The 27653-nt window shown below is 40.4% G+C and overlaps 2 protein-coding genes across 3 annotated transcripts; one reads left to right on the forward strand and one right to left on the reverse strand.

The window, feature by feature from the left end:
* Window positions 1–3429: 3429 nt before the first annotated feature.
* LOC131225472 (peter Pan-like protein) lies at window positions 3430–9155 on the forward strand. Its single transcript, XM_058221000.1, has 7 exons — window positions 3430–3607; window positions 3743–3922; window positions 5573–5803; window positions 6273–6365; window positions 6481–6668; window positions 8546–8739; window positions 8933–9155. The coding sequence occupies exons 1-7, from the start codon at window positions 3590–3592 to the stop codon at window positions 8977–8979; spliced, it is 951 nt and encodes a 316-aa protein (XP_058076983.1). The 5' UTR covers window positions 3430–3589; the 3' UTR covers window positions 8980–9155.
* A 2237-nt stretch (window positions 9156–11392) lies between these two features.
* Window positions 11393–27480, reverse strand: LOC131225342 (putative E3 ubiquitin-protein ligase LIN-1). Of its 2 annotated transcripts, XM_058220866.1 has the most exons (17): window positions 26655–27472; window positions 25920–25992; window positions 25198–25455; window positions 24587–24666; window positions 23342–24496; window positions 22414–22555; window positions 21774–22019; window positions 20919–21216; window positions 20143–20264; window positions 19902–20021; window positions 14743–14874; window positions 14520–14642; window positions 13557–13667; window positions 13048–13194; window positions 12852–12977; window positions 12636–12752; window positions 11393–11903 (listed from the first exon to the last, which is right to left on the reverse strand). In XM_058220866.1, the coding sequence occupies exons 1-17, from the start codon at window positions 27401–27403 to the stop codon at window positions 11886–11888; spliced, it is 4017 nt and encodes a 1338-aa protein (XP_058076849.1). In that variant the 5' UTR covers window positions 27404–27472; the 3' UTR covers window positions 11393–11885. The 2 variants fall into 2 exon arrangements, with proteins under 2 accessions (XP_058076849.1, XP_058076848.1); XM_058220865.1 differs by lacking the exons at window positions 11393–11903; window positions 12636–12752; window positions 12852–12977; ... (2 more) ...; window positions 14520–14642; window positions 14743–14874 and having other exon boundaries at window positions 19621–20024; window positions 26655–27480.
* Between the last annotated feature and the right edge of the window lie 173 nt (window positions 27481–27653).

Raw genomic sequence — 27653 nt, forward strand, 5'->3', positions numbered from 1 at the left:
GCCCGGTTGGGAGTGGTGCGAAATGAGTGATTCCCTGAAGCCCGATGGCTTTCATTCGAAAATTGATAATTTCCAGTCGAATCCCCCAGATTTTCCTTAGAAATATCGATAGGCGCATTGGTGTCATCGTCCAGGTCCGTCCAAGCTTTATTGAGATCTCGTTGAATACGAGATGAAGACGCGGTCATGTTTCTGCTTCCTTGGGCGTAGCGGCCTGTTGCTAGGTCTGAACCTACGATCACCGCTAAATCGTCCATTCGTTCTATTCGTTTACCACGTAATCTTTCTGCTCTCGGATGCGACTACATACAAGGAAGAGAGTTGATAAATAGATGATATTCAAATAGATATAAGTAAGAGAGATAATTATAACAAATGTATGTGGTTGAACTAAAATACGTGTTGTGAACGATCGTAACCTTGAGGTAATCTTCCCAAACTTCGTCAGGTGCTGTGACAACCATTCGCTCACTGTCCCACCCAAAACCACTTGCGGCTAGCATATCTTTTATTTCGTTGTACACTCTTATGATATCGCAATCGGCTTTGGACGTTTTGCCAATTTAAAGTAATTTCAGTCCTCCTAGAAACCTCCTCAGCGGCCGCATGATATGCTTCTCTCTTAAATCCATTATCTGCCTTTCGGCCTAAAGCTATTTGCTCAATCAAGATATCGAACATTATCTGATCCATTGTTCGGGTCCACTTAATTTTTGCGGCTCACGATAGAGGCTCAGCAAGCGATTTCACAGTCTTCGCACGCGGAGAAGAACACGTCGGACAAACCGGAGTTCTCATCGGGGACGGCGTCGATGTTGGTGTACTGCTTACCCAATTGTCAGACATTCCACCTCATTATACATGGACAAATGGTTATTAACAGAAAATAAGTTAATGTGTACAATTCTACTACCAAATATATTCGACATGAAGACTAAACAATTGTATCAAGAAAATATGTTATATCAAAATGACAGGGTGCCAACTCGAATATAATTTCTTATACATGTATACAAAGTGTTTTAAATGACTCTCTCATCAGTCAAAGTATTTATGAAATAAAATTCTCTTATCTATTCCTACTATTTAGTTGGGCGTCCGCCCACATGCGCTCTGCAATTTGATTACGAGCTCTCATCCAGGCATCTTTCTCCCGCTAGGTCACCTGAACTAGCCATTGCCGCTCATCCATTGTTGGTACCTCATTTGGTGTAGGATTACTCTCAGAGTCGCCCACAGATATACCAACATCCTGTAAATCTTGGTCCGTTTCGTCTTCCCGACGAATGAAATTATGTAGCACACAACATGCTACTACAATCTTGACTTGTGTTTCAAATGGATATTACGCGGCTGTCTTTAAAATAGAAAATCTGCCATTCATTACACGGAAACAACGCTCAATTGCATTACGCAATTACGCATGTTGGTAGTTAAATAACTCATTTATATTCATAGGTGCTCTCCCAGTTCGATACTCTTGCAGATGGTATCGAACGCCGGGATAAGGCGCCATGAAGCCAGGTGAGTGAGCGTATCCCGCGTCGACGACGAAATATTTTCCTCCATTATGTTAAAGTTGTGGTTTTGGTATTAGTGTGTTGAGAATGATGTTACGGTGGAAAACATTGCTAACTATTGGTGAAAATTGATTACCTTGTGGGACGAGTAGTGGATCATCACTTCGAGTCAAAGCGTTATGTAGGACCCTTGCATCTGAAGCAGAACCCTCCCACCCAGCTAGCACGTATATAAATGTCATGTCAAAGGAACAAGCAGCAAGTACATTTTGAGACACGATACCCTTCCTGTTGCGAAAGCTTGGGTGCTGAGATGCTTCCATATGAGTGGGAATATGCGTCCCATCAATTGCACCAACACAATCATATCCGGCATTATGTCGAATTTCATTCATAAGACAATATGTAACATGTTAACTTATTCCATAATAACAACGAAAGAGTCCTACATAAAAAATGATACCTGAAAATAAGTAGCCCAGTAGGGATTTGATTGGATCTCAGCGGGGGTGTCAATACCGACCTGTTTATATATATATATATATATGATTTTACTTTTGGCTTTTCTGTGAAATGATCTGGAAAGAAGTAGAAATTCCTATTTATATGAAAGAAACGAGATTGTTTCTCATATGGGCCATGACAGGCAGGGTTACAGACAACAAAATGCCCCATCTGGCACATTCCACAGAAGCAACACCCACCTTTCACAATTCCAAATCTTTCATTCATCTGTTGAAATTAAGAAGTTCCCCAGCAGCCAATCATGAAAATCTGGTTTTTGGCCCGCAAATGAATGGTGGGAAGAAAAAAGAAAAAAGAATAAGAAACCCCAAATCAGTGGTAACGGATGAAGCGGCTTACCTTTGGTTTCACTGATCCTGGTTTCAGCACAAGGAGACCTCTTCTCCCTGTCCACATAACCATTGCCTGTAGGGGTATAAATCGACGAAGGATTCCCGCCATTTCTGCCATTATCCACCTCCATTATCATCTAGGAACTTCACGTCTTGCTGCGGCCATACTCTGAAGACCTATCACTACGGGACGATGGCCTCGAGAAGTCTTCCGAAATCCCTCCGAATCTCGCCCGCTGGATCGCCGAATCCCACCCCCAATCCCGCGCCTCTTTTTAAGGATACTGGAAGTTTAAGCAAAGACGGTGGCTAGGTTGCCCAAATAGATGTGGGATGGAATAGGGGAGGATTTTACAATCCTACCCCTCCTAATCCATTGTAAGCCAAATGCCCAAACAGGCCCTTAGCCTGATTCAAAAGTTCTGTGGCCCCACGAATATTTCAACTGTAGACGTTTAATCTTAACTTTTTCGGCCCACTTGAGTATTTGATGCGGTTCATTTTTGGCCTAATGTTATGAAATGAGCTCAAAAAACGGATGGACGGAGTAGATTTCTCAAAAACATCACAGTGGGCCCACGTAGGATCCCAGCGCAGGAACTTCTTGCGCGTCCAGCATTGGGTAGCCGTAAGACTCCGCTGTTAGTTGTCCACCGTTTAAAAAAATGATGGTGACTTGTTATTCTCTGCTGTGGCAGAGGCACTGATGTACAGATATCCAGATCATCTAAATTGCAGAAGAACGTTGTGGATGGAACATGTATATAAAATTCCATTGATCAATCAATCCTAACCACCCAATTAATTGCTATCAAATGGATGGTTAAAAGTAAGAATGAGTGGTCAAAATTCGAAGGAAAATATAGGAAAGTTGATAATATACTGTCAACGAAATTTCGGTAAAGCTACATCTAGAAGTGCTGGTTCAGCGATTTGGACAGTTTGGATTGCCATGAAATTATGCCACGCGTACATTTGAACAGTCACCACCATTTATAATAAATGGTGAAAGACTTACGGCAGCGTCCGTTGAGCATTAGACCGATTCCCTCTTCCTAACCCTAAAACCCTCTCCTCCAAAACCCCTCCTAAGTCTGAAATACCATTCCTTTTCAGCGCCAAACCAAAAAACGAAAAAAAGGAAACAAACGAAGAACACGAAAAAGCAGAGAATTTCAATTCCTGATTTCAACAAAATCCCAAAGAAAAGAAATGGCCCGTCTCCAACACGTAAGAAACCTCATTCTCTTTTATAAATTTGATTTGATTTGAATTGATTTTTTTTTTTTTTTTTTTGGGGGGGGGGGGGGGGAACTTGGGAGACTGAAACTTATATATTATTCTGTGGTGAATTGGATATATAAGAGGAGGAGAAAGAAGACATTCATCAAACCTGTGGTGAAGAAGCCGAGTGTCGATCACGTGACGGGCGATAAGATCCCGAAGAGCTTCGTCTTCTCCCGAGGAAAGCTCCCAGGCCCGCTGAAGCAGCTCGAATTGGATTTGCGCAAGTTGATGCTCCCGCACACCGCTCTCAATCTCAAGGTTTTATCATTTTGTTTCTATTTTCAATTGTCTTTCACGTTGTTCATTTCGCCATTTTAGTCCATTTGCATTCACGGCTTCGTGTTGTTAAGTTTTTTTTTATTTTTTTTTACATGAATATGATTCGTTTGAGATGTGTTTGGATGGAATATCGGATCGGATTGCAATTATTATTGTAGGGGTTGTGTTTGGATGCATAAGTGGGTTGAATTACGAATGGTTAGTTCAAAGAAGACGAATTGACTGCATTTTGATAACATTTCATAGTATTTATTAGGGGTGCACATGGTTTGGTTCGGTCTGGTTCTGGGGTGAAACCGGAACTGTACCATTCCTAACGGTTCCTGGAAAATTTGAACCAGAACTGGACCGTTTGCACCCTAGAACCGAATCGGAACCGGACAGTAAAAACCGGTTCGGTTCTACGGTTCTGGGCTTTTTATAATCCAGCCCAATTGCATGTTTATTTATTTATGATCCAGCCCATGTCCATTCGTGTTGTGATCCATTTGATTAATGGTCTATATATCGTCTTATAATCCAGCCCATGAGAGAGATGAGAATGGGGGTTGGGCGGTGTGAGGTGCCTGAGTGATTAGAGTTTTTTATTTTTATTTTTTACTTTTTATGTTTAATTTTTTAAAGTATTTATGGACTGGATGGTCCGGTTCCAAGTTCGGTTCTATGGTCCAGTTCACGGTCCAGTTCCAGGTTCGGTTCCTAGTTCGGTTCTATGGTCCGGTTCACGGTCTGATTTGGTTCTACAGAACGCCAAAACCAAAAACCGAACCGAACTAACCGGTTCTTCGATTTTCAAAACTGAAACTGGAACCGGTGCACTTCAAAACCGGACCAAACCGTGCAGTTTGGTCAGTTCCAGTCCGGTTTACCGGTTCTATCGGTTCCATGTACGCCCCTAGTATTTATAGTCATAGTGACAAATGTTGTTCCTGGATAATTCTTGGCCTGGAAGTTTCTTGGGGGATTTTTAAATTTTGAGGTTTTTCTTGGGATATTATCAGATAAATCTTGCCAGAAATTAAAATAATTGAAATATTTATTGTCAATTAATAAATAAATTTACCATTCTTTGAGTTAATATCAGAACAAAAATGCGATATTTTAAAATTTATCATTAGTTTGAAAATCTCATGATAATATTGTGATAACATCGTTTAGTGTATTTTTTGCAATGTTATTGTCATGACCCAGAATGTAATGCATGACCTTGGTTGAGATCATATAATTCTTCGAGCACGCGAGTATGTTATACAAACTCATATATGTCAGGACATGCATGTTCGGAACATGCTTATATGCATGCATGCTCGCTCTCAGGTGTACATGTTCAATGCATCATGACTATGAGTGTGTTAATCACATATCAGTTGAGCTTGGTTTGTGTGCTCAAGGAATAACGGCATCCTTGTTGACTTGGTTCACAGAGGTGGAATTTTTGTCAGTTGCACTCCCTAAGATTTGTTAAGGGAATAACCAAGTAGTGAATAACTGAGTACTAAGCATCTCTTTTGTAAAAAAAAGGGAGACATTGATGAACTTGTTGAATGTGGTAGACGTGTGCGTTTGTATGTTTCTTTCTTTTCGACATTGCTAACCCAAGTTATTGTTGTGTTTGCTTTCCCCTGCCAGGAAAAGAAACGGAATAATCTCAAGGACTTTTTGAATGTCGCGGGGCCTATGGGTGTCACACATTTTCTGATGTTGTCAAAGACAGAAAGTGCACCCTATCTTAGAGTTGCAAGGGCCCCACAAGGACCAACACTTACATTCAAAATACATGAATACTCATTGGCAATTGATGTTGCTCATTCCCAGGCCCGGCCAAGATGTCCTCCAGAGCTATTCAAAAACTCCCCTCTGGTATGCTTTTAGCACAATCATAAAATTTGCTTTCTGTCATGCTTTGCATACATGATGGCATGTATTACATTCACCAAGTTGTAGTCTTTTGCGTTCAGATTTCTCCCCATTTACTGCATATTCTTATAAATTTATGTATCACTGTGTGGTTTGAAGTTCCCATTTCCAAGGCCCAACATGATAATCTAACATGAAATTGCATTTGGGATATGTTTGGGACAATCCTATACATATCTCACATGTGACTTCCGAAAGAAAGAACGGAAATGAAACCTGCATTGTGTAATGCGGAATTCCATTTTCCATGGCACTTCAAATGCCAAGCCTACCTTGTTTGCTCATACATGCCACCGCATGACTTGGTGGTACATCCAAATGCACCATAATGCATTGTTATAAGATGGGTGTGTATTTTCCTGTCATTCTTACATGGTTTTCTGCTGAAACTGTTTGGGAACATTACTTGCAGATTGTCCTTTCTGGTTTTGGGACTGGCGATCAACATCTGAAGCTCACAACAATAATGTTTCAGAATATATTTCCAGCCATTGATATTAATACTGTCAGTATTAGAACAATTACTTCAACAAATACCTTTCTGATTGTTTACTCTCCGCGTTTCTTCTTTGTTATATTTCTGTGCTTTGCATTTCATGACTCTCCTTCTTGAATTGCAGGTCAAGCTTTCCTCATGCCAGCGAATCGTTTTGCTTAATTATGATAAAGAAACTAAGCTCATCGATTTTCGGCATTATTCCATCAGAGTACAGCCTGTGGGTGTCTCTCGTAGGATTAGAAAATTCGTGCTGAACCATCAAGTACCAGATTTGAGGAGTCTTCAAGATGTTAGCGACTTTGTTACAAAGTAAGATCTCTTGCATCCATTGAATATCAACTTCATAGAAGTGAACGTGTGCTGATGTAGTATAGGAAATAAAAAGGATGCGTGGATTCGATGATTTGTGGATTTGATATGATGTGTTTCTAGGGCCCTGCCTTACTAGTGGGGAGCAGCTAAGAATGCTTCGTAGGTCAGTTCATTAGTTGAAATGCCCTTGCTACATTTTAACAAGTGGGGACATTCATTCTAGAATAAAACTATGGCAATTACTTGTATCATCCATTTCGACATTTAGAAAAAGGGTTGGGCCGGTAAACCTATTTTCCACTAGTTCCTAAGTGGTGGATGACTCATCCACCGATGCACATTGAATGAATGTATAATGATTCAGGCTGTCCAAATTGTGGTTGGAGATATCCCAAAACCCACTATATGATTCTAACCATCCAATTGAGGGTTGGTCATCAAATTGAGAGCTAAGAAGTATAAAGATCGGTGGTCCAACTTCAATGGCCAATGTCATGTGATTAAGATCATCCCTGCACTTTGATTTTTGGGCTATGCTCCATCCACAATGTGGCCCACAAGTTGGGGGCCTGAATTGACGAATTTAAGAAAATGATAGAAACACACATGATCGTTTAGCCATAAAAGAGAGTGTGGTAACTGTGATCGTTGTATGCTCCTGTATGGTAGTCGAATCATAAAAAAGTTAAAACCACTTTGTGCGGAGTAACTTGTATGCTCGTATATTGTTACTTGTTGAAAATTATTGAGGACAATCAAACTAAAATTTATGCTTGATCAAATCTTCTATTCTTGCTATCATTAAGATATTTCCCAGTTGGTCTAATGAACATCTTGCATGTTTGCTTTCTTTATGAATAAGAGGCTTGTCGATGCTAACCATGTTTATTTTCATACTCTGGCTTGCATGTATGGTTTTGCCACTGGTTTACAGAGCTGCCCCTCTATTTTAAGTTTCTTTATTGTGGTAACTTATGTTTCTGAAGCAAAATACTTTTGCATTGAGGAATTTGGCATTACTAAGTTCCATCTGATCATGTTACCTCATACCTATGTGCTAACGATGCTCGACTTATCAAAAAATTGCCATGTTGATATGAACACACGTGGACACAACCATTAGGCAAAAACATCTATTTATATTTTTTTCATTGCTGTTTCCTACAATTTGTGTGCTATTTGTATGGGATTTGTTTTACTTCTTTATGTCTGTTTGGTTGCTGCATAAAAATAATTCATCTCATTTTAGTTAACAGTAATTATTGTTAGAGATCATACTCTATATAAATTATGGCTTATCAAGATTATTTTTAACCCTTACCAAAATTTATAATTCATAATTACTGTTTACTAAAATGGGTTCGACTCCCCTCCCTGGCATTACCCGATGCACGTATACCCGATGCACGTGGTTGCGCGTGATTGCGTGCATCCATAGGGAATAGTCTTGCCTCAAAAAGGGGGCCGGGACACCCTTTGTTGTCAAAAAGAGAGAGAGAGAGAGAGAGAGAGAGAGAGAGAGAGAGAGAGAGAGAGCTTGATTTTAAGTGGCAACCAAACAGGACCTTAGATTTTTTTTATTTTTATTTTTTAGAGAGAGAGAGAGAGAGAGAGAGAGAGAGAGAGAGAGAGAGAGAACTTGATTTTAAGTGGCAACCAAACAGGACCGTAGATTTTTTTATTTTTATTTTTTTCTCTATATGGTATGCTTTAATGAGCTAATACTTATGCAATAGTACTTTTGTTTGGACATGTCGGACTGTCATGTTCTCTACAGTCCACCATGTCTGTCCCACACTGGATGTGTTGATGTCCGAGTTATGTGGCCTCATGTCATCTAATGAGCTGGTCTAACTTTTTTGTCCTCCATAAAGGGCTGGTTATGGATCAGAAAGTGAAGCAGATGACGAAGCCGCAACAGTAAATCTGGAAAGTGATCTTGGTAGAGTAAACCGGGCTTCCACAAAAAGTGCGGTCAAACTTCAAGAGATTGGACCGCGGATGACACTCCAACTAATGAAAGTCGAGGAAGGATTATGTTCCGGAGGCATCATATTCAACGAATATGGTAAATTTTTTATTCCTTGTATACTGAATGCAGTTATGCAATTCGTTTTGATTGAGCACCCAAACACTCCCTTAATTATTCAAACACCTGATTATTTGTGGATATGTTATGATTTCACCACATTGGTATTATGCATCCAACGGACCTTGCTTTCTTCTAAAATTTCTCATATGCCACCATACTGCCTTTTCAGGAAGCGGAGGTGCACCAAAGAATCAGGAAGTACTGGAAGAAGATTAGTTCTTGCTAATTAATCATCTTTTCATATCAAGAAAAGCACACACCGCAGGAAAACTGGCAGCATCTTCTTCCATGATTTTTTCCAGGAGTGTTTAGGCATGGCAGCCATGTTCATGTTTTTGAGGAATTGTAGCCATACTCTTCTAAAGTATGATATATCAATACAGATTCATGAACCGATTGGACGCATGGCAGGCAGATAGAATATAACCAAACAGTTCAAATTCTGGGCACTGCGGATGGGTTCGAGCCAAAGATCACATTCATTGGAGGATTGTAACCAGCTGATGGATAGACATTTATGCGCCAAATGTCAGTTGTTGATTGTTTTTTGTTCTAGCCATCCTTCGATCGGCACCAAGCAGACGGCTGTATGTCTGTAGGGCCCACAATTTGGATGGTTGAGGTTGATGGACATCAATGGCAAGGATTGATTGGAATATGCTAAATAGAAATTTTCTATCTTTTATATAAGAGTCTAGTAAATGAACCCCACTTGCTATGCACAAGTGGGAAGGAAGAGATGGGAATACTTTAACCAGGCCCGTGAGTAAGATGGATTAGAAGGGGGCCATGCAGCTCTAGTGCTCTTTGGCATGCGAGATCCGGGCCATTCATCAGACAGGACCTTGGTGAAATGCTCTGGTCCCAAAGTCAGTTGTACGCTCATGGATATGCGAATAGGATGAAGGGATGGTTAGAAATAACCAACATTCCATATTCAATTGACCACAGGCCATTAGATTAGATAATGGACTGCAAGAGTAAAAATGGTCTTACAGTGCATTCAGCAGGCCATAATTTGAATGGCTGCAATCACCCGATCAGGGCAATGGTGGGGCCACGTTCAATTCCTTGTTGGTCCCTCTACCAAGTGGGCCACTGATTATAAAGTACCAAGAATTCACACTGGATCATCATCATCTTAGGGGGGGCATGTTTGGGTGTTAGTGAGAACAGAGTTTCAATGCATTTTTTATCAGGCCCCAATGGCATTAGTGTCTGTGGGAAGCATACCAATAACTGGATATGATATGATATTAAGGTTGTAGCCCTCTCATATGGTTGTAGCCCTCTCAGTGAAATTTCAGTAGAATGAAGGCAATTTGATGGACGGTTTGAATTTTTTAACACGCGGTCGATAGACAGTTGATCTCGGCTTTTGCTATCCCATTCTTTGAAAATAAAAATTGGGATCGATCTCGACTTTGCTATCCCATTCTTTGAAAATAAAAACAAAAATTGGGACAGCAGCTTTCCCTGACAAATAGCACCACCTGCCCATAGGGCTGTACACGAGTTGAGCTAGCTTGAACAGCTTGCTCGACTCGGCTCGAGTCAACTCGGATTGAAGGGCCGACTCGGGGTGAGTCAAGCTCATTTTTAAAAACTCGATTTGAAATTGAGCCAAGTTCAAGCATGGTGCAGATCAACTCGACTCGAAGCTCGAGCTTGAGTATTACACACACACACACACACACAAAACCCAACTGGACACTCTCTTTCCCCCATTCCCTCTCTTTCTTTTACCCAGCCCACCAGTTGCCATCCCATGCCCAACCCAACTTGTCTCAGCCCACTCGGCGACTACTCTCAACCTGCGCCCAATATATAATTTCAGATTTATTGATTTTTTATTTTTGATTTGGGTTGGGTAATGGGTTGGGTTGGGTCGGTTGGGCACTGGGTTGGGTCGGGTTGGGCGGTGGGTTGAGTCGGGTGCGGGTTTGGGTCGGGGGGATCGACTCGACTCGAGGTAAACTCAACTCGAAAGCTTTGGCAAACAAGCCAAGCTTCAATGTTGAGCTCGAGCTCAAACTCGAGTATAGCACGGATGAGTCAAGCTGAGCGTGCCCCACCTCGACTCGACTCGGCTCGATGTACAACCCTACCTGCCCAATTACTAAGGGGACGTTTGGCGTAGGGTATTAGATGGGATTAGGTGGGATAGAATTGCATTTGGTCCTATGCAACTTCCAACCACCATTTGGGGAGGATGAGAAAGGTTGGGATTAGGTGGGATGGAATTGCATTTGGTTCCATGCGGGATTTCCGTGGATTTTCAAATCCACTACACATGTGGGCCCCATATTGATGTATGTGTTTGTCCATGCTGTCCATCCATATACACCATTTACATGTGATATTTTGGTTATATATGTGTACAAGTGAACGACATCCGTTGTGAATTTGGTCCGTTGATTACAATTCCATGGTCCACCAAACAGGATTTTGCTTAATTCAGTGTTTTCCGGTAGTAATAATTTTATCCCAAACATGGGGTTGGATGGCTAAAATACTATGGTATTTCCAGACATGCAATCCTTATGCAATAACGATGTTAATCCCATATAATACAATTTAATACCATTTTATTCCATGGACCAAGCATGCACAAAAAGAAAGAAAGAAAGAAAAAATAAGCCAGACCTCTTCTTTGGTTATATTAATTTTATATTTCTATTTTAACATAACATTTCTATTGAATATTTATTTGAATCTTTCTTTATTCATTTTATCAAGCTCTTGAACCAATTACAAAAAGGCGACGGCCAACACTTTTTCATGACATCAAATATCATCTCAAAGATCTTCTCCTTGGACCTCATTATCAGTAAGTAGAGACACCAACTCCGGATCAATCTGGAGTGGTGGGTGGGATTAAAATCTCCCACCACACACCATGAGCTAAAAGGGTAGTGCATATTAACAACAACTAGACTGCATGGAAAAAAAAAAAAAAAACATTATTCGAATGTCGAACCTCAAAATTCTCTTTCCCCCAGCTTTGCTGATCAATGACTTGAATTCATTGATATTCTTTCTTTTGTACAATTTTACAGTTTTAGCAACTAGCAACTACTTCTGATATAGTAGTTGCCCATGTTTTCTCCTTCAGTTTCCTGCTAGAAAGGGAGCCATCCCTGCCATTTATGGTGGGAGTGTGAAAATCTCCTCCAAACTAAAAAAAAAGAAGCTACATAGGTATTTGTCAACCTTAAGGCTGTGTTTGGAAAGCACTATTGAATTGAATTGCGATAACAAGTTCCAATGCTGAATTGTAAGTCTTAATGAGGCAGTTCATGTACACGCCCACATGTGTGTGCCGTCGTGGAAAATAGAGGTTTGAGATCCGATTCATCCATCAGATGGGCATTACTGGATGTCATGGCCCAAGAATCAGGTCTGGTCTAATAGCTGAGAAAAGAACTTGGTTGAAGTTTTCTATCCTGTCTATCTGATTCTAACATCATGGTGCACCTGCTGACTGGACTGACTTTATTTTTGGGTGAGACCCATCTGATGGACAGCTTGGATATTGCGCCTGTTTGCCACACTGGATTTATTTTTGGGTGAGAACATCTATGTAGTGAGACCCACCTCATGGACAGCTTGGATATTGCACCTGTTTGCCACACTGGAATATGTGGTGGCATGTAGATGTATGCTTAGAAATCACAGAAACTAAAACAAATTATCTTTTTTTTTTGGATTCTTTTCCACAGATTTCCTTATCCACAGTTTCCTCAGATGTTGAGTTTTCCTTCACAAATCTACTTCTTGGGTATATGCACCAATTGAACTAGTTATTGCAATTCAATTGGATAGTGCATCCAAACGCTGCCTAACACTAGATGCATATCAGATAAACTCACCTTGATCAATCCAGTCTCAGTCCCACATAAAACAATGTCGTTTGCGGTGAGTAGACTTGTTATCCTGCTGCCTGCTGATAATCTTCCCACTTTCTGATGCTTTCCTCTCAACCATATCTGATTTCGTATAAAACCGTTTCGAAGACTTGAAAATAAAACACACATACAAACACAACTAATATATCTGATTCTCTAAAAATGCAACTGATGAATCACCTGAACAATGCTTGGTGATGAGCTGCAATTCAAGTACATGAAGTCCTCTGAAACTGACAATGCCAACACATTTTTTTGTTTGGCCGTTGCGGTTGAGACTTGGGCCCCGCCGTGCCTTCTCCATTCCTGCATTCTTTCTCCAATCAGTGCATGAATTGCATCGAATGTCCAGTGTAACAATTTTTTTGAAATGTACCTTGATACGTGACCCCTCAACCATGTCAGTTGCACTGTACAACCAATCTTTGTACAGGAGAATCGAATTGATGGGCCTTTTTTGCATCCACCAGCCCTTTGTGGGCCCTTTGATCTCTCGTGTCTGATCGGTTGTTGCATCTACCTCCTGAAAAAGAGTTGAGCTTCATACACAGAAGAAGTCTGATGGTTACTTGCCCGAATAGGACTTCGAATCCTACTCTCCCCTTAGACAAGAAATCTGGGTTGATCATCCGGTGGGCCCGTGTGTAAAGTGGCCAAAAATAGGATGATCTGGTCATACGTAGCCCATACTGCATAAGTGAAATTGACCTATCATCTACATTCAACATACACATGTGGTCCACCTGATAACTGGACTGACCTTATTTCCAGGCTACAGAAAATAGAATGTGGGGCCAACCTGATGAACGACCCAGGTCTCATGCACATGTGGGCATTGCCCTCATAGCTGGGCTGTCGTATATGGTACCTGAATACCAGACCTACCTGTATGCTTGAATCTGTGCAGCCAAGGTAAATCTTACCCTGAGCCACAGCCATGCAATTCACATGTTTACTCCTACAAATAACTCGGACGGCTCTTGATGCATCACATGCCTGAAAAACAATCGTTCGCCATGTTATCAATGTGTATACTTCAATTACTCTGCACACGGCCCGCCATATGCGAGAAAGAATGTGCATCTCAAACTGGTCATGAAGAGGCTATGACAGCACTTCATGTATGCCTCAATGAAGACCATCCAAATCGTGGGTCCCATTTTTTGTAGAAAATATCCTGGAAATCGCAGTGATCTGATGGTTGTAGCCATCCAATAGGTGGGACACTTAAAGAAGATGGTCAGCTATCCAAATTCAATAGGATAAATATTTGGCTAGATCATCCAGTCAATGTGACTTTTGGGCACTCTCCATCCATGCGGGACCCACAGGTTGCTAGGCCTGGATTGACATACATGTATGCCACATGTATGGTGGACATTTCCATCATTCGATAAATGATGTCCAATGGCCAATGCAGACAAGAGTCTTAGCCCAATCATGGAAAAGGGTCATAGAACAAGTGCAACAACTGATTTCTCTATCACTACATTTGTTCCTTCCTATGTAGAACATCTCCCTTGTTTGGGAATAAGCTGGGGAATGGAAAACCCAGGTAAATGGACAGAACCAAACTCAGTTTCTGGGGAAAGTAGGCAAATGGGTGGTCAAGATTAGCATTCCCCAGCGACAAAATAGCCCCATGCACTTCAAATAAAAGTATACTATGGATTGACGACTTGTCTGAGTTGACTTAGATTCGGTTGAGTCCCATCCAGTTCAGCACCACAAGTCAGTAGTGAAAATAGGCTCGATTCGGAGAAGTCACCCCCTGACTCAGTCGAGTCACGACTCCAAGTCGCCGAGTCTTAAAACCATGAATTACACTGCAAAGGAATATCATCTTACCTTTAGACCCTGGCTCGGCATAATGGCGAAGATTGTTTGGCCATATGTATCTATTCTTTGAATTGGTTCCTTCATTTCTATCACTTCGACGCACTTCAATTTCCTCTTTGCTGTCTTCCAAACCTACAGAAGGAATATAGAGTACATGGATTTGTAAGAAAATTCAAACAAACGACACCTTTAAGTTCTATCATTGTCCAAGAAAGATAGTGAAACTAACTACCTTGATAGTTTTATCTGCAGAACCACTTAAAAGGGCATCTCCTGGCTCATAGAGGGCGAAGCATGTCACCGCCTTTTTATGCTCCTTAAACTCCCATACGAGCTTCGTCGTTTGCCCTTTGATGTCCCACACCTATATAAATTACACTTGAATGTCTAAGTACCATATTTTCCGTAAGACTAAGGGCATGTTTGGATGCATTACTGAATCAAATTACAATTACTAGTCTAATATGGTGGAAGCAACCACATTATAACTTCCTCAGCAGTTGTATTGAGGATTCGGGCTCCAAATTGCAGTTACGTACTTTCAAGTGCGACTTGAATTGAAAAGAGATGCAATTTGTGGGATGACTTCCTTGCCGTGAATACCAGAAACATCATTATTTTTTGTAACCTCCTGACTCGACTGAACACTCGCAATTCAATTCACTTGGGCATCCAAATGGAGCCTAGGGAATGAATTCCAACCAAGCTTTATCGTTCTAAAAAGATGAAACCACAATTGATTTTTGTGATGGGCCAGATGGATGAGGGCACCAAAACATTATTCCATGCTTCTGGTCTAAGTTGCCCGTGAATGGTCATGAGTGTTAGCATCCAACACCAATAGAAAGTGTTTGGCAATCCACAAGAAACAGGATTCATGGGTTCAATATCTTATATGACACTTGGGTTGTAATGGATTATGTAATGGAAAGCTATAATGGGTTAGGTAAATGTAATGTTGTATCTTTTTTATATAAAATGTTTCTATTGAAAAGGATGGGATACAAACTTAGGTAAATGTAGACTTATATCATGTAATATTAATGTAGTGGGTGCATGGAGAACGAGAAAAGATAATTGTCCGCTTCTCAAGAATAGCCCTTAAATTCACAAGGAAAGAGAAAATCTCTAAAATGAAAATACAATTGATATTATTGAATGAAAAATGTTGCTTATAATGTACTTGATGACCTTAAAAGCAAATGAGGCCCTGGACTCCGAGTTTGACTCAAATTAGGAAATTTTCCTGAAATAGTAGAAATTACTAAAATAGTAAAAAGTCATATGATCCTTCCCATACTCATAAACGATTCTAAGATGACGAAAACCTTAAAAATATAAAAATGAAATTTACTAAAATATTAAGTTTTAACTTAAAACCCAATTTTGACCCCTGAAATGATTGAATTTTGTGAAGATATTTAGAGGCTAATGAACCTTGGGTGATTGGCCAAGACAGAGATCTTGTTGGTAGCTTTCCAACAACATATCATACGTCTGAAATGGGTAACGTCACAAAGTTATGGCCTTCAGAAGCTATAATGTGCATTTAGGCCATTTTGCCCAATCAGGGCCCGTCTGGTCAGATTTTGTGCAATCCCGGCTCTCCTTTGAGTTGTCCTTGGTAAAACATTTAGATAAAAAATTTAAATAAAGAAAATGGCGGGATACAAAGTTGTCCAAAATGCATACACTTTTGAATGTTTAGATGAGTCCATTCTATTTGAGTGATTAGACTGCAACGGAGCTCTTCCTTACGCAGGCTTCGGTGGGGTTTGCCACACAATCTTTAAGTTATGAAGATTAAAGAAAGTGCTCTACTCAAACATGTGTTCCATACCTTGATTGAGCCATCTGAGTGTCCACTGTAAAGCTGTCCTTTGTAGAATATGAGAGCATTTGTGGCTCCGATCCCATTGTGGCCCACCTCCAGTATTTGTGTATGGACACAAGACACATGCTGCTCTTACCATTATAACATGACATGGATCACTCAAAAAACTATAATGATGAAGATGTCACAATAACAGAAATAATGAGTGGATGCCTGAAGAAATGATAAGGCGAGTAAATAGACTCACCGATTCCATGGGAAGGAAATAATCTGCTACTTTCAGTAATTCATCAGCCATCCAGGTGATGCCGGAAAGGCGTCTAAGTGATTCCCGTACTGCCTCTGAGACATTCATGAGGCTTTGCATGCCTACATGTAAAAACCCACCCGAAAAATCATGAGGCTGCATTGATATCTTGATCAGATATAGTAGGCGGTGGAACCATATTCCATGTTTGGATGCTCGATTGAATTGAACGATGATAAGTCAATTAAGTAGAAAAGACTAAGTGGTACATAATAAGAAACTAGGCCCCAAATTGCAATTAAAATCATTTAGGCCCACCTTGAAAGGATGGAATGCAATTGTCGTTATGAATTAAATAATTGCAGCCCCATTTAAACCATTCTACTACATCGAATTGGTTTATTGAAATTCGATTCAATGGAGCATCCAAACAAACCATAAAACAATGGAAGCATCCATGTTTACAACAGATCATGTTTTTCTACATATATCGCCTCCAACATGTATAATGTTTTACTATTCCATACATGAGGATGACTCTATATTCACAAATTGACTTTTAGGGCCTGTTTGGGTGCCACTTAAAAATGAGTTCATCTTATTTTAGTTAATCGTAATTATGTATTGGAGATCATGGTTGTTGGTTATCTAACTAATTACGATTAACTAAAATGAGATGAACTCGTTTTTAATTGGCACCCAAACAGTCTCTAATGCAAATTTGCTACTTAAACATTATATTATCAACATGCCATCTTTTAAATGTATCTACTTACCTTTACCAGAAGCATACTTGTACACACATAGACATGCCAGAAGTTTTTCTTCCAGATCCGATCCCGGATGCAGAAAATGCACTATTCCATTCAACAAGGTCTCGCGGACCGAATATCCAAGACAACTTGGATCCATTATGGCAACTTCACATCCAAGCCAGGAAATTGCTATGAGACAATCCCGTGAAACACTCCTTGTATTGCTTCTGAGTCCCTTCTCCAATGTGTGGAAGACCGGATTCCCTATTTTAATAATGCTTCTTGCAACCTTGCTACAGCATGGATCTATTCCAGCATCCTGCAGGAAGTGCTAAGGAATGTAAATGCGATTTATGGGAAACTTCTTCATCATGAATACTAAGGAAGTTTATTATGGTTCGATCATTTTCACTTAAGTGAACTAGTTATCACAATTAAAATCTATGGTGTGTCCAAATGCCACCTAAACAAATAGATTTGATCTACATGGGGTTTATCTAGACGGGAGAATGATCCTATAGGGTCCACTTGAGTTTCACAATGGCCTGATTTTTGGGCTATCCTTTCATCCACAAGGTTTGCACATGATGAACTGTCGCCCCACACACACACACACACACACACACAAACCTATAATGGGAGTCCACTCTCCACTCTTTCCCAACATATGGCCCACCAGAGTGTCTGATCAGCCTATTTTTGGGATATAGGGTGAAGTTGAGGTGGTGCACCTGATGGAAAGAACAGATGTCATACAGATACCACAGTGGGCCCCCACTGATGTCGACACTATGTGATCATTCCCCATCTAGATGATATAGTTAGTGGTAGCTGTTGGCTATAAATTACACTAAGCGAAATCATGCTGCTGATTACCTTTAGGCATTGATCTGACCAATCAATGTTTCTGATCATGTTCTTATGATACATGGACGTTAGACCTGTTTTCTTGAGTAGCCATGCCACTGTGTATGATTCTCCTGTCCAAGCATAAGTCCCTCCAAGATTTGAAAGAATAAAAGCAGATAATGCCTGTGTATCAGGACTTTCTTCAGATGCAACTGACTCTAGGAGGGCCTCTATGGCCTCTTCTCTGAATATACTCTTGCCAAAGGAATCTTCCTGTGAAAACAACAACGACCCGAATTTCCAATGATGTGAATTGAATGATCAGTCTGGGATACTTCATATGTACGATTGGATGGGATTGGCCCCATTGTGGATAGACCATGCCCCAAAAATCTCCCCAATAGAAAACCATTACTCTTCAACTGGTGGCCTGCAAATAGATGTTAAAATGTCCACAATAAGGCCTTGTAGTTTTTTTTTTTTTTAATGGCATGGTCCATCCACAATGAGGCCCATCAAATCAAAGGTCTGGAATGGATAACCAAAACAAAATTGGGTCCCACAAATTTGATAATATTCTCCCTTTCAAGAAAGTAAATGGGCTTGAACTTGTATATTTCAACATTGTCAATCAAATGCAAGATATACTAGGGTAGAGTAAACAATACCATCATGTCTAGTTGAAGCAAGAGATTTGCAGCGAATAGTTGGTGCATCATTTGGGCTTGTTGGATGCAGGCCATCAATGTGTGCATGATGTTGATATTCCCCACTCGTCGTATCTGATGCAATAGGCTAGTAGCCGATGACCTGTAACAAATGAACGATGGATCTCAGAAGGAGATGTGGATGTTTTCTTTTCTTCTTCGCCTCCTCTACACATGCAAGCACACAAATGCACACAAACCCAATTTGCATGGACGTATGTCAGCATCGGGCATGGACACCAGGACTAGACAAATTTGAATGGTAACTCGCAAGGAAAGAGAAAATCTCTAAATGAAAATACAATTGATATTATTGAATGAAAAATGTTGCTTATAATGTACTTGATGACCTTAAAAGCAAATGAGGCCCTGGACTCCGAGTTTGACTCAAATTAGGAAATTTTCCTGAAATAGTAGAAATTACTAAAATAGTAAAAAGTCATATGATCCTTCCCATACTCATAAACGATTCTAAGATGACGAAAACCTTAAAAATATAAAAATGAAATTTACTAAAATATTAAGTTTTAACTTAAAACCCAATTTTGACCCCTGAAATGATTGAATTTTGTGAAGATATTTAGGGGCTAATGAACCTTGGGTGATTGGCCAAGATAGAGATCTTGTTGGTAGCTTTCCAACAACATATCATACACCTGAAATGGGTAACGTCACAAAGTTATGGCCTTCAGAAGCTATAATGTGCATTTAGGCCATTTTGCCCAATCAGGGCCTGTCTGGTCAGATTTTGTGCAATCCCGGCTCTCCTTTGAGTTGTCCTTGGTAAAACATTTAGATAAAAAATTTAAATGAAGAAAATGTCGGGATACAAAGTTGTCCAAAATGCATACACTTTTGAATGTTTAGATGAGTCCATTCTATTTGAGTGATTAGACTGCAACGGAGCTCTTCCTTACGCAGGCTTCGCTGGGGTTTGCCACACAATCTTTAAGTTACGAAGATTAAAGAAAGTGCTCTACTCAAACATGTGTTCCATACCTTGATTGAGCCATCTGAGTGTCCACTGTAAAGCTGTCCTTTGTAGAATATGAGAGCATTTGTGGCTCCGATCCCATTGTGGCCCACCTCCAGTATTTGTGTATGGACACAAGACACATGCTGCTCTTACCATTATAACATGACATGGATCACTCAAAAAACTATAATGATGAAGATGTCACAATAACAGAAATAATGAGTGGATGCCTGAAGAAATGATAAAGCGAGTAAACAGACTCACCGATTCCGTGGGAAGGAAATAATCTGCTACTTTCAGTAATTCATCGGCCATCCAGGTGATGCCGGAAAGGCGTCTAAGTGATTCCCGTACTGCCTCTGAGACATTCATGAGGCTTTGCATGCCTACATGTAAAAACCCACCCGAAAAATCATGAGGCTGCATTGATATCTTGATCAGATATAGTAGGCGGTGGAACCATATTCCATGTTTGGATGCTCGATTGAATTGAACGATGATAAGTCAATTAAGTAGAAAAGACTAAGTGGTACATAATAAGAAACTAGGCCCCAAATTGCAATTAAAATCATTTAGGCCCACCTTGAAAGGATGGAATGCAATTGTCGTTATGAATTAAATAATTGCAGCCCCATTTAAACCATTCTACTACATCGAATTGGTTTATTGAAATTCGATTCAATGGAGCATCCAAACAAACCATAAAACAATGGAAGCATCCATGTTTACAACAGATCATGTTTTTCTACATATATCGCCTCCAACATGTATAATGTTTTACTATTCCATACATGAGGATGACTCTATATTCACAAATTGACTTTTAGGGCCTGTTTGGGTGCCACTTAAAAATGAGTTCATCTTATTTTAGTTAATCGTAATTATGTATTGGAGATCATGGTTGTTGGTTATCTAACTAATTACGATTAACTAAAATGAGATGAACTCGTTTTTAATTGGCACCCAAACAGTCTCTAATGCAAATTTGCTACTTAAACATTATATTATCAACATGCCATCTTTTAAATGTATCTACTTACCTTTACCAGAAGCATACTTGTACACACATAGACATGCCAGAAGTTTTTCTTCCAGATCCGATCCCGGATGCAGAAAATGCACTATTCCATTCAACAAGGTCTCGCGGACCGAATATCCAAGACAACTTGGATCCATTATGGCAACTTCACATCCAAGCCAGGAAATTGCTATGAGACAATCCCGTGAAACACTCCTTGTATTGCTTCTGAGTCCCTTCTCCAATGTGTGGAAGACCGGATTCCCTATTTTAATAATGCTTCTTGCAACCTTGCTACAGCATGGATCTATTCCAGCATCCTGCAGGAAGTGCTAAGGAATGTAAATGCGATTTATGGGAAACTTCTTCATCATGAATACTAAGGAAGTTTATTATGGTTCGATCATTTTCACTTAAGTGAACTAGTTATCACAATTAAAATCTATGGTGTGTCCAAATGCCACCTAAACAAATAGATTTGATCTACATGGGGTTTATCTAGACGGGAGAATGATCCTATAGGGTCCACTTGAGTTTCACAATGGCCTGATTTTTGGGCTATCCTTTCATCCACAAGGTTTGCACATGATGAACTGTCGCCCCACACACACACACACACACACACACAAACCTATAATGGGAGTCCACTCTCCACTCTTTCCCGACATATGGCCCACCAGAGTGTCTGATCAGCCTATTTTTGGGATATAGGGTGAAGTTGAGGTGGTGCACCTGATGGAAAGAACAGATGTCATACAGATACCACAGTGGGGCCCCACTGATGTCGACACTATGTGATCATTCCCCATCTAGATGATATAGTTAGTGGTAGCTGTTGGCTATAAATTACACTAAGCGAAATCATGCTGCTGATAACCTTTAGGCATTGATCTGACCAATCAATGTTTCTGATCATGTTCTTATGATACATGGACGTTAGACCTGTTTTCTTGAGTAGCCATGCCACTGTGTATGATTCTCCTGTCCAAGCATAAGTCCCTCCAAGATTTGAAAGAATAAAAGCAGATAATGCCTGTGTATCAGGACTTTCTTCAGATGCAACTGACTCTAGGAGGGCCTCTATGGCCTCTTCTCTGAATATACTCTTGCCAAAGGAATCTTCCTGTGAAAACAACAACGACCCGAATTTCCAATGATGTGAATTGAATGATCAATCTGGGATGCTTCATATGTACGATTGGATGGGATTGGCCCCATTGTGGATAGACCATGCCCCAAAAATCTCCCCAATAGAAAACCATTACTCTTCAACTGGTGGCCTGCAAATAGATGTTAAAATGTCCACAATGAGGCCTTGTAGTTTTTTTTTTTTTAATGGCATGGTCCATCGACAATGAGGCCCATCAAATCAAAGGTCTGGAATGGATAACCAAAACAAAATTGGGTCCCACAAATTTGATAATATTCTCCCTTTCAAGAAAGTAAATGGGCTTGAACTTGTATATTTCAACATTGTCAATCAAATGCAAGATATACTAGGGTAGAGTAAACAATACCATCATGTCTAGTTGAAGCAAGAGATTTGCTGCGAATAGTTGGTGCATCATTTGGGCTTGTTGGATGCAGGCCATCAATGTGTGCATGATGTTGATATTCCCCACTCGTCGTATCTGATGCAATAGACTAGTAGCCGATGACCTGTAACAAATGAACGATGGATCTCAGAAGGAGATGTGGATGTTTTCTTTTCTTCTTCGCCTCCTCTACACATGCAAGCACACAAATGCACACAAACCCAATTTGCATGGACGTATGTCAGCATCGGGCATGGACACCAGGACTAGACAAATTTGAATGGTCCATAGCAGTATAGGTGTTTATAACTGCTTGAAATTCATACATGATTTCCTAAGATTTTAATGTGTGTGATGTTTCTTGTTGTGAAATGTGTAGCAGTCGTATTTCCGGAAGGGAAGAATGCATATCCGATACATCGGATCAATGCACAATGGTGGAGCTTAATTGGAATACGAATGAGGGCGCAAACTACCAGAGTGACACCATCTTAGTCCAAAATGGTGGAGCTTAATTGGAATACGAATGTCAACTTAAGCCAGTGTTTGGATGCACTATTTTGTGTGTGTGTGTGTGTGTGTGTGTGTGTGTGTGTGTGTGTGTGAATTGCAATAACTAGTTCAATGAAAAATAACTATCAATATTGAGGGGCTACGACATACATCGCGTTGAATTACTTTTTAAGTTGGACTTGAAAGAAATGCAACAGCAATTTGAGGGCTGTCTTTACAATTTGGTTACTCCCACGTAATGAAATATGCTGTGGCAATTCTATTTGATATTGCATCCAAACGCAGCCTAATATCCAGCTCCAACAATATTGGAAGCTTCTGTTTTCTATTTATACCACAATGGAAGGTTCTATATGAAGTAACATATAATCCCATGGCAGGAAGCATTGACACATACCGTGGGATGCGAAGGATTTCATGAAAAAATTCAAGAGCGGCGAACTTGGCGTGCCTCTTGTTGCTTCTTAGGAGATGGAGAAATGTAGCTACAGGAGCAACTTGAGCCAGATAATTCCTACATTTCGCATCGAACCTCATGCAGCTGATGAGAATACCTGCCAAAGAAGCGCCTTCTTCCAAATTCTTGTGTCTTGCAACATTCACGAGTCTGGAAAGAACCTGAGGAGAACTAATCACTTCCAAATGCATGTTGCTCGTTGCATAATCAAGCTTAGTTACCAACGCTTCGATCATCATTATCGATGCTGCAGTAGGTGTCAGTGGAAGTGATATGGGCCCCACGTAGCTGTTTGAATTGCACGCAGCCTCCACCAGCAACGATAGAAGTTCTAAATCTTTTATTTCCGTAGGTGATGGATTTAGCAAGTAGATAAGAACAGCAGCCTCATGAACATTTCGCTTTAGAGCATTGCCCAAATCACACAAGTATGAATTCTTTCTCTTGATGTCTTCGATGATAGAATGGTTTTCCGATATTAGAACCAAGAGTATAGCAATCAATGCCCTTACGATTTTGTCTTCTTTCGAAGTCGAAATAACATCGAGCAATTGGGAAAGGATCACCTCTTTTAACAAACCATATTTCATTCCCGTTTTACTGTTTACTATTTCCCTCACGATCGAAACTTCTAATCCCGCATCTTCACATTTTCTAAGCCCTTCCGAGAAGCACAGGTTCGAAATTGCTTTCTCAAATCTTCCCAGCATTTCCATATGATCGTCATTTCCATGATACAAACTTACTTCACTTGGGTTCTTTTCACTATTTGAAAACTCTGCCTTTTCCCTCGCAGATTTTCGCTGACCACCCAATTTAGACAATCTATAGTCGAAAGATCTGGAACTATTGGATGGTGATCTTTGATGCATGGCCCCATCATCTATGCAGCAACTATGGAAGGAAGCTAAATCTGTATCACTTGGATCCATGAAAGATAGATTTATATCATTCTCAGAACCATGTGATCTGCTAGAAAAGAAATAGCTGGTGTTCAAATCATAGGATTCTTCATGCACTGGGAATCTGGGAGCTTCAGGTGGAGACATTTCTACACACTCCAGCAATGAGATTGATCCATGACCGAGCAGTTTCCTGTACAAGTTCGGCCAACTGAATATAAAGATATGTTTATGGAAGAAATCACTTCAATAGAACTAATGCTTTGATGTATCATGAACATACCTGCTACCAATTTCAGATGCAAGAAGGTTTGCATCCATCGTCCGAATCTTCTCTAACATGTCATTGTCATGAATCTTCTCCTGGTACAGAGAAAGGAACTAGTGATTTTGAGGAATGTTAGTTGTTGAAATAGTCTGAAATGGAAGAATTACGGTTCCTTCAGTTTAACAAGGCTCCCATTTCTATACATATCAGGCCCAAGATCTGGTGATCCAGGCTTCTATCATATGGGGCCCACCTCAGATGGGGGATGCATCTGAACTCCTCCCAAATTGGAAGATGCTAACCACCTTTGATCAGCGACCAAAAAATGGATGGTTATGAGGGAAAAAATACAGCAACTGTCCAAATTGAATGGGGAAATGACCAACAATTGAAGGGTTTGGATCTTCACATTTGAGAGAGTTTTGGAGCATCCCCACCCAACATGGTCCCAATACTTATGGAATTTCAAGCCTCAGCAAACTGAATCTTTACGGAGACTCAAGGCACCAGAATCATCTCTAATTTGTCGCTGCTCCAGAATAGAAATAAACAACTTCCTATCTACAAATATGATCTTATAAAATAAAGAATGTGGATTGCTTTTAATATCATCTTCAAACAATGACCTCAAAATCACTTCCTTCTGCAGAATTGATGCATGAATGAATGGAAATCGATGTATCTGATTGAGACTCCTTCAGCATATCCTGGAGGCATTTGATAATCTTACGCTCTCCGATCGTGTCTGAATGGTACATTTCATCTGATTCTGCATCATGACATTTTCCATCCACCATGAGAAAAGCTTTCTTTTTCTCTGTGACAACTAGTCGATCTTCTTCATTGGTGTTTTCTTGAAGATCCAGACGAGGAATCATGCCAGCCTGCATTAATTCCCAAATCGTCAATTAAAAATAGTAAGACCCCACGACTGCAAATGCTGTAGATATGATGTGGGTGAATACGACAGGAGAAAACCATGATTTTCATTGTGTTCTTATTGAAGAGAACAAGCTTAGACATCCTAAGACGAGAATAAGTAGCAATTTACAGGTCTAGGTAGAGATTGGATGCAGAGCGGAATAGTGGTTTGTGGGACTCATGAGCTAATAAGGTATAATTTGAATTTCGGGCGGCGTGAAAAATGGAACCTGTATCAAGAGGGATCCCATTTTCCAATTTTTGCTATCTGAAATGACAAGAGAGACATATACGGAAGGGTCCTGAAACATATCTTGTTTGTTTTCAATGATAGTGAATCATGTTGAGATTGTGAGCTAGGAACTTCCTAACTGCAATCTGATTTTGATAGTGTATCTGTATCGAAGAAGAATAATTCAATGCTTACATCATGGAAAATCGGCCAGGTGGTTACTTGTTCATCTGAGTCTGAATGTTTAGAGCTTGCTGGATTCTTGTACCTGTTCATGAAACGCAATCGATAATGAGAAATTGTCATAATTTCAGACATTAAATTGGCGCATGCTTCGAGCCAAGATTTTGCTTGAATGAAGAAATTTCAAGTTTTATTTTATTTTATTTTAAATCAGAGCAAATTAAAAGAAGAAATAGAGAAAATGGAGATTGGGAGATCCACAAATCGTCCGAGTTCGAAACTGGTTCTACTTGCAATGTTCTGGTCAAGTTGAACTGTATGGTCCTGAGCAGAAGTCTCCCAACTTCATACATGTGGGGCCCATTGTTTGGTGATCCAGACTGTTGATCGATGCTGCCCACTATTGATGGTGATGTTCCAAATACCTACCAGATCCGAAGATCTGAACACTTCAATCTTTGACCCTTTTCCCCTGGAATGTGTCATTGCCACTTTCTTTCCTGTCTTTTCTAGGCCACTAATCCAAAGATTAGGATCTCCCAACCCCGTAGATTTTTAGGCCATTCGCCATCCAAAGAGGAGCCCATCGGATCAATGGTAGGAATCACCATGGGTCTCACATATGCAGAATCGGACGCCTCAGAAAACTGGACATCTGTATCCACCATGTTCATGAAGCTATCATTCGAAAACCGAATCCCAGATTCAAAAAACTAAAGAAACATTCAAAAAAAAAAGGTGACTTACCAAGAATCAGATGATTCTAATTCATGGGTACAAGCATCTGCACATCGCTGCAACCATTGAGGAGTCTCTCCATACAAAACCACCCGATAATACATCATCCAATCCTTGTATCTCCTCGCCATCTGCTTCGTCAAATCATCGATCGCATCCTCTCGAAATCCCACAACAGACTTTGAGTGAATTCCTCCCTGACCACCCATTTCCTCATTTCCGCCCACAATCCGATTAAGAAAGAGAAATTCCCAAAGCTCAGGTGCAAATTCTCTCCGAACATGGCGCGGCGAAACCAACACCGCCTGCAGAAAGTGCAGCGTCATTTGCCATTCATCCCCTTCAAGCTTCCAAATCAACGAGAGGTAGAAATATGCACAGCAAACCAAGTACCTGTTTGAAATCCCACCCGTGCTTCCGTATTCTTCTAGCAGAGCAGGGATTTGAAGCATTTTCTCTGCATTCTTCAGATATGTAGCTCTGTCTTCTTGGGTCACAGCCCGAATTGCGGATTCCACATTCTCGATGCCCCAGTAAAGATTCGACAGGACTGCTTGCTCGGAGAATTCGAAGAACTCCTGTTTCTGAATCTTGAGCTTGGAATTGCAATTCAATTGGAGACGTTTTTGGGTCTCGGAATCTTCGAGGAATTGAAGGATGTGGCGGTCGACTGAAAGTACTAGAACCCGAATGGAATTGAGATCGAATCGATTTTGGTTTTGGGCTATTGGGGAGATTGAAGTGGAGATGGAAGCCATGGTAGTTGGAGAGATGTTAGTTGCATGAGAAGATAAAGAGAGAGAGAGAGAGAGAGAGAGAGAGAGAGAGAGAGAGAGAGAGAGAGAGAGATTGCAGAAAATGGAGGGAAGAGAACGTGGGTTGGAATGAATTCTCGTGACTACCTTAGCCAAAATCCAAAGATTCTCGGTCCCGCCAAACGGGCTGTTGTTGCAGCTACAGGCCAAAGAAACTGACCGTTGCTTTCATTCAACATTGGATTACTCTGTG

The sequence above is a fragment of the Magnolia sinica genome, chromosome 14 (genome assembly GCF_029962835.1).
Source record: "Magnolia sinica isolate HGM2019 chromosome 14, MsV1, whole genome shotgun sequence".
NCBI lineage: Eukaryota > Viridiplantae > Streptophyta > Magnoliopsida > Magnoliales > Magnoliaceae > Magnolia > Magnolia sinica.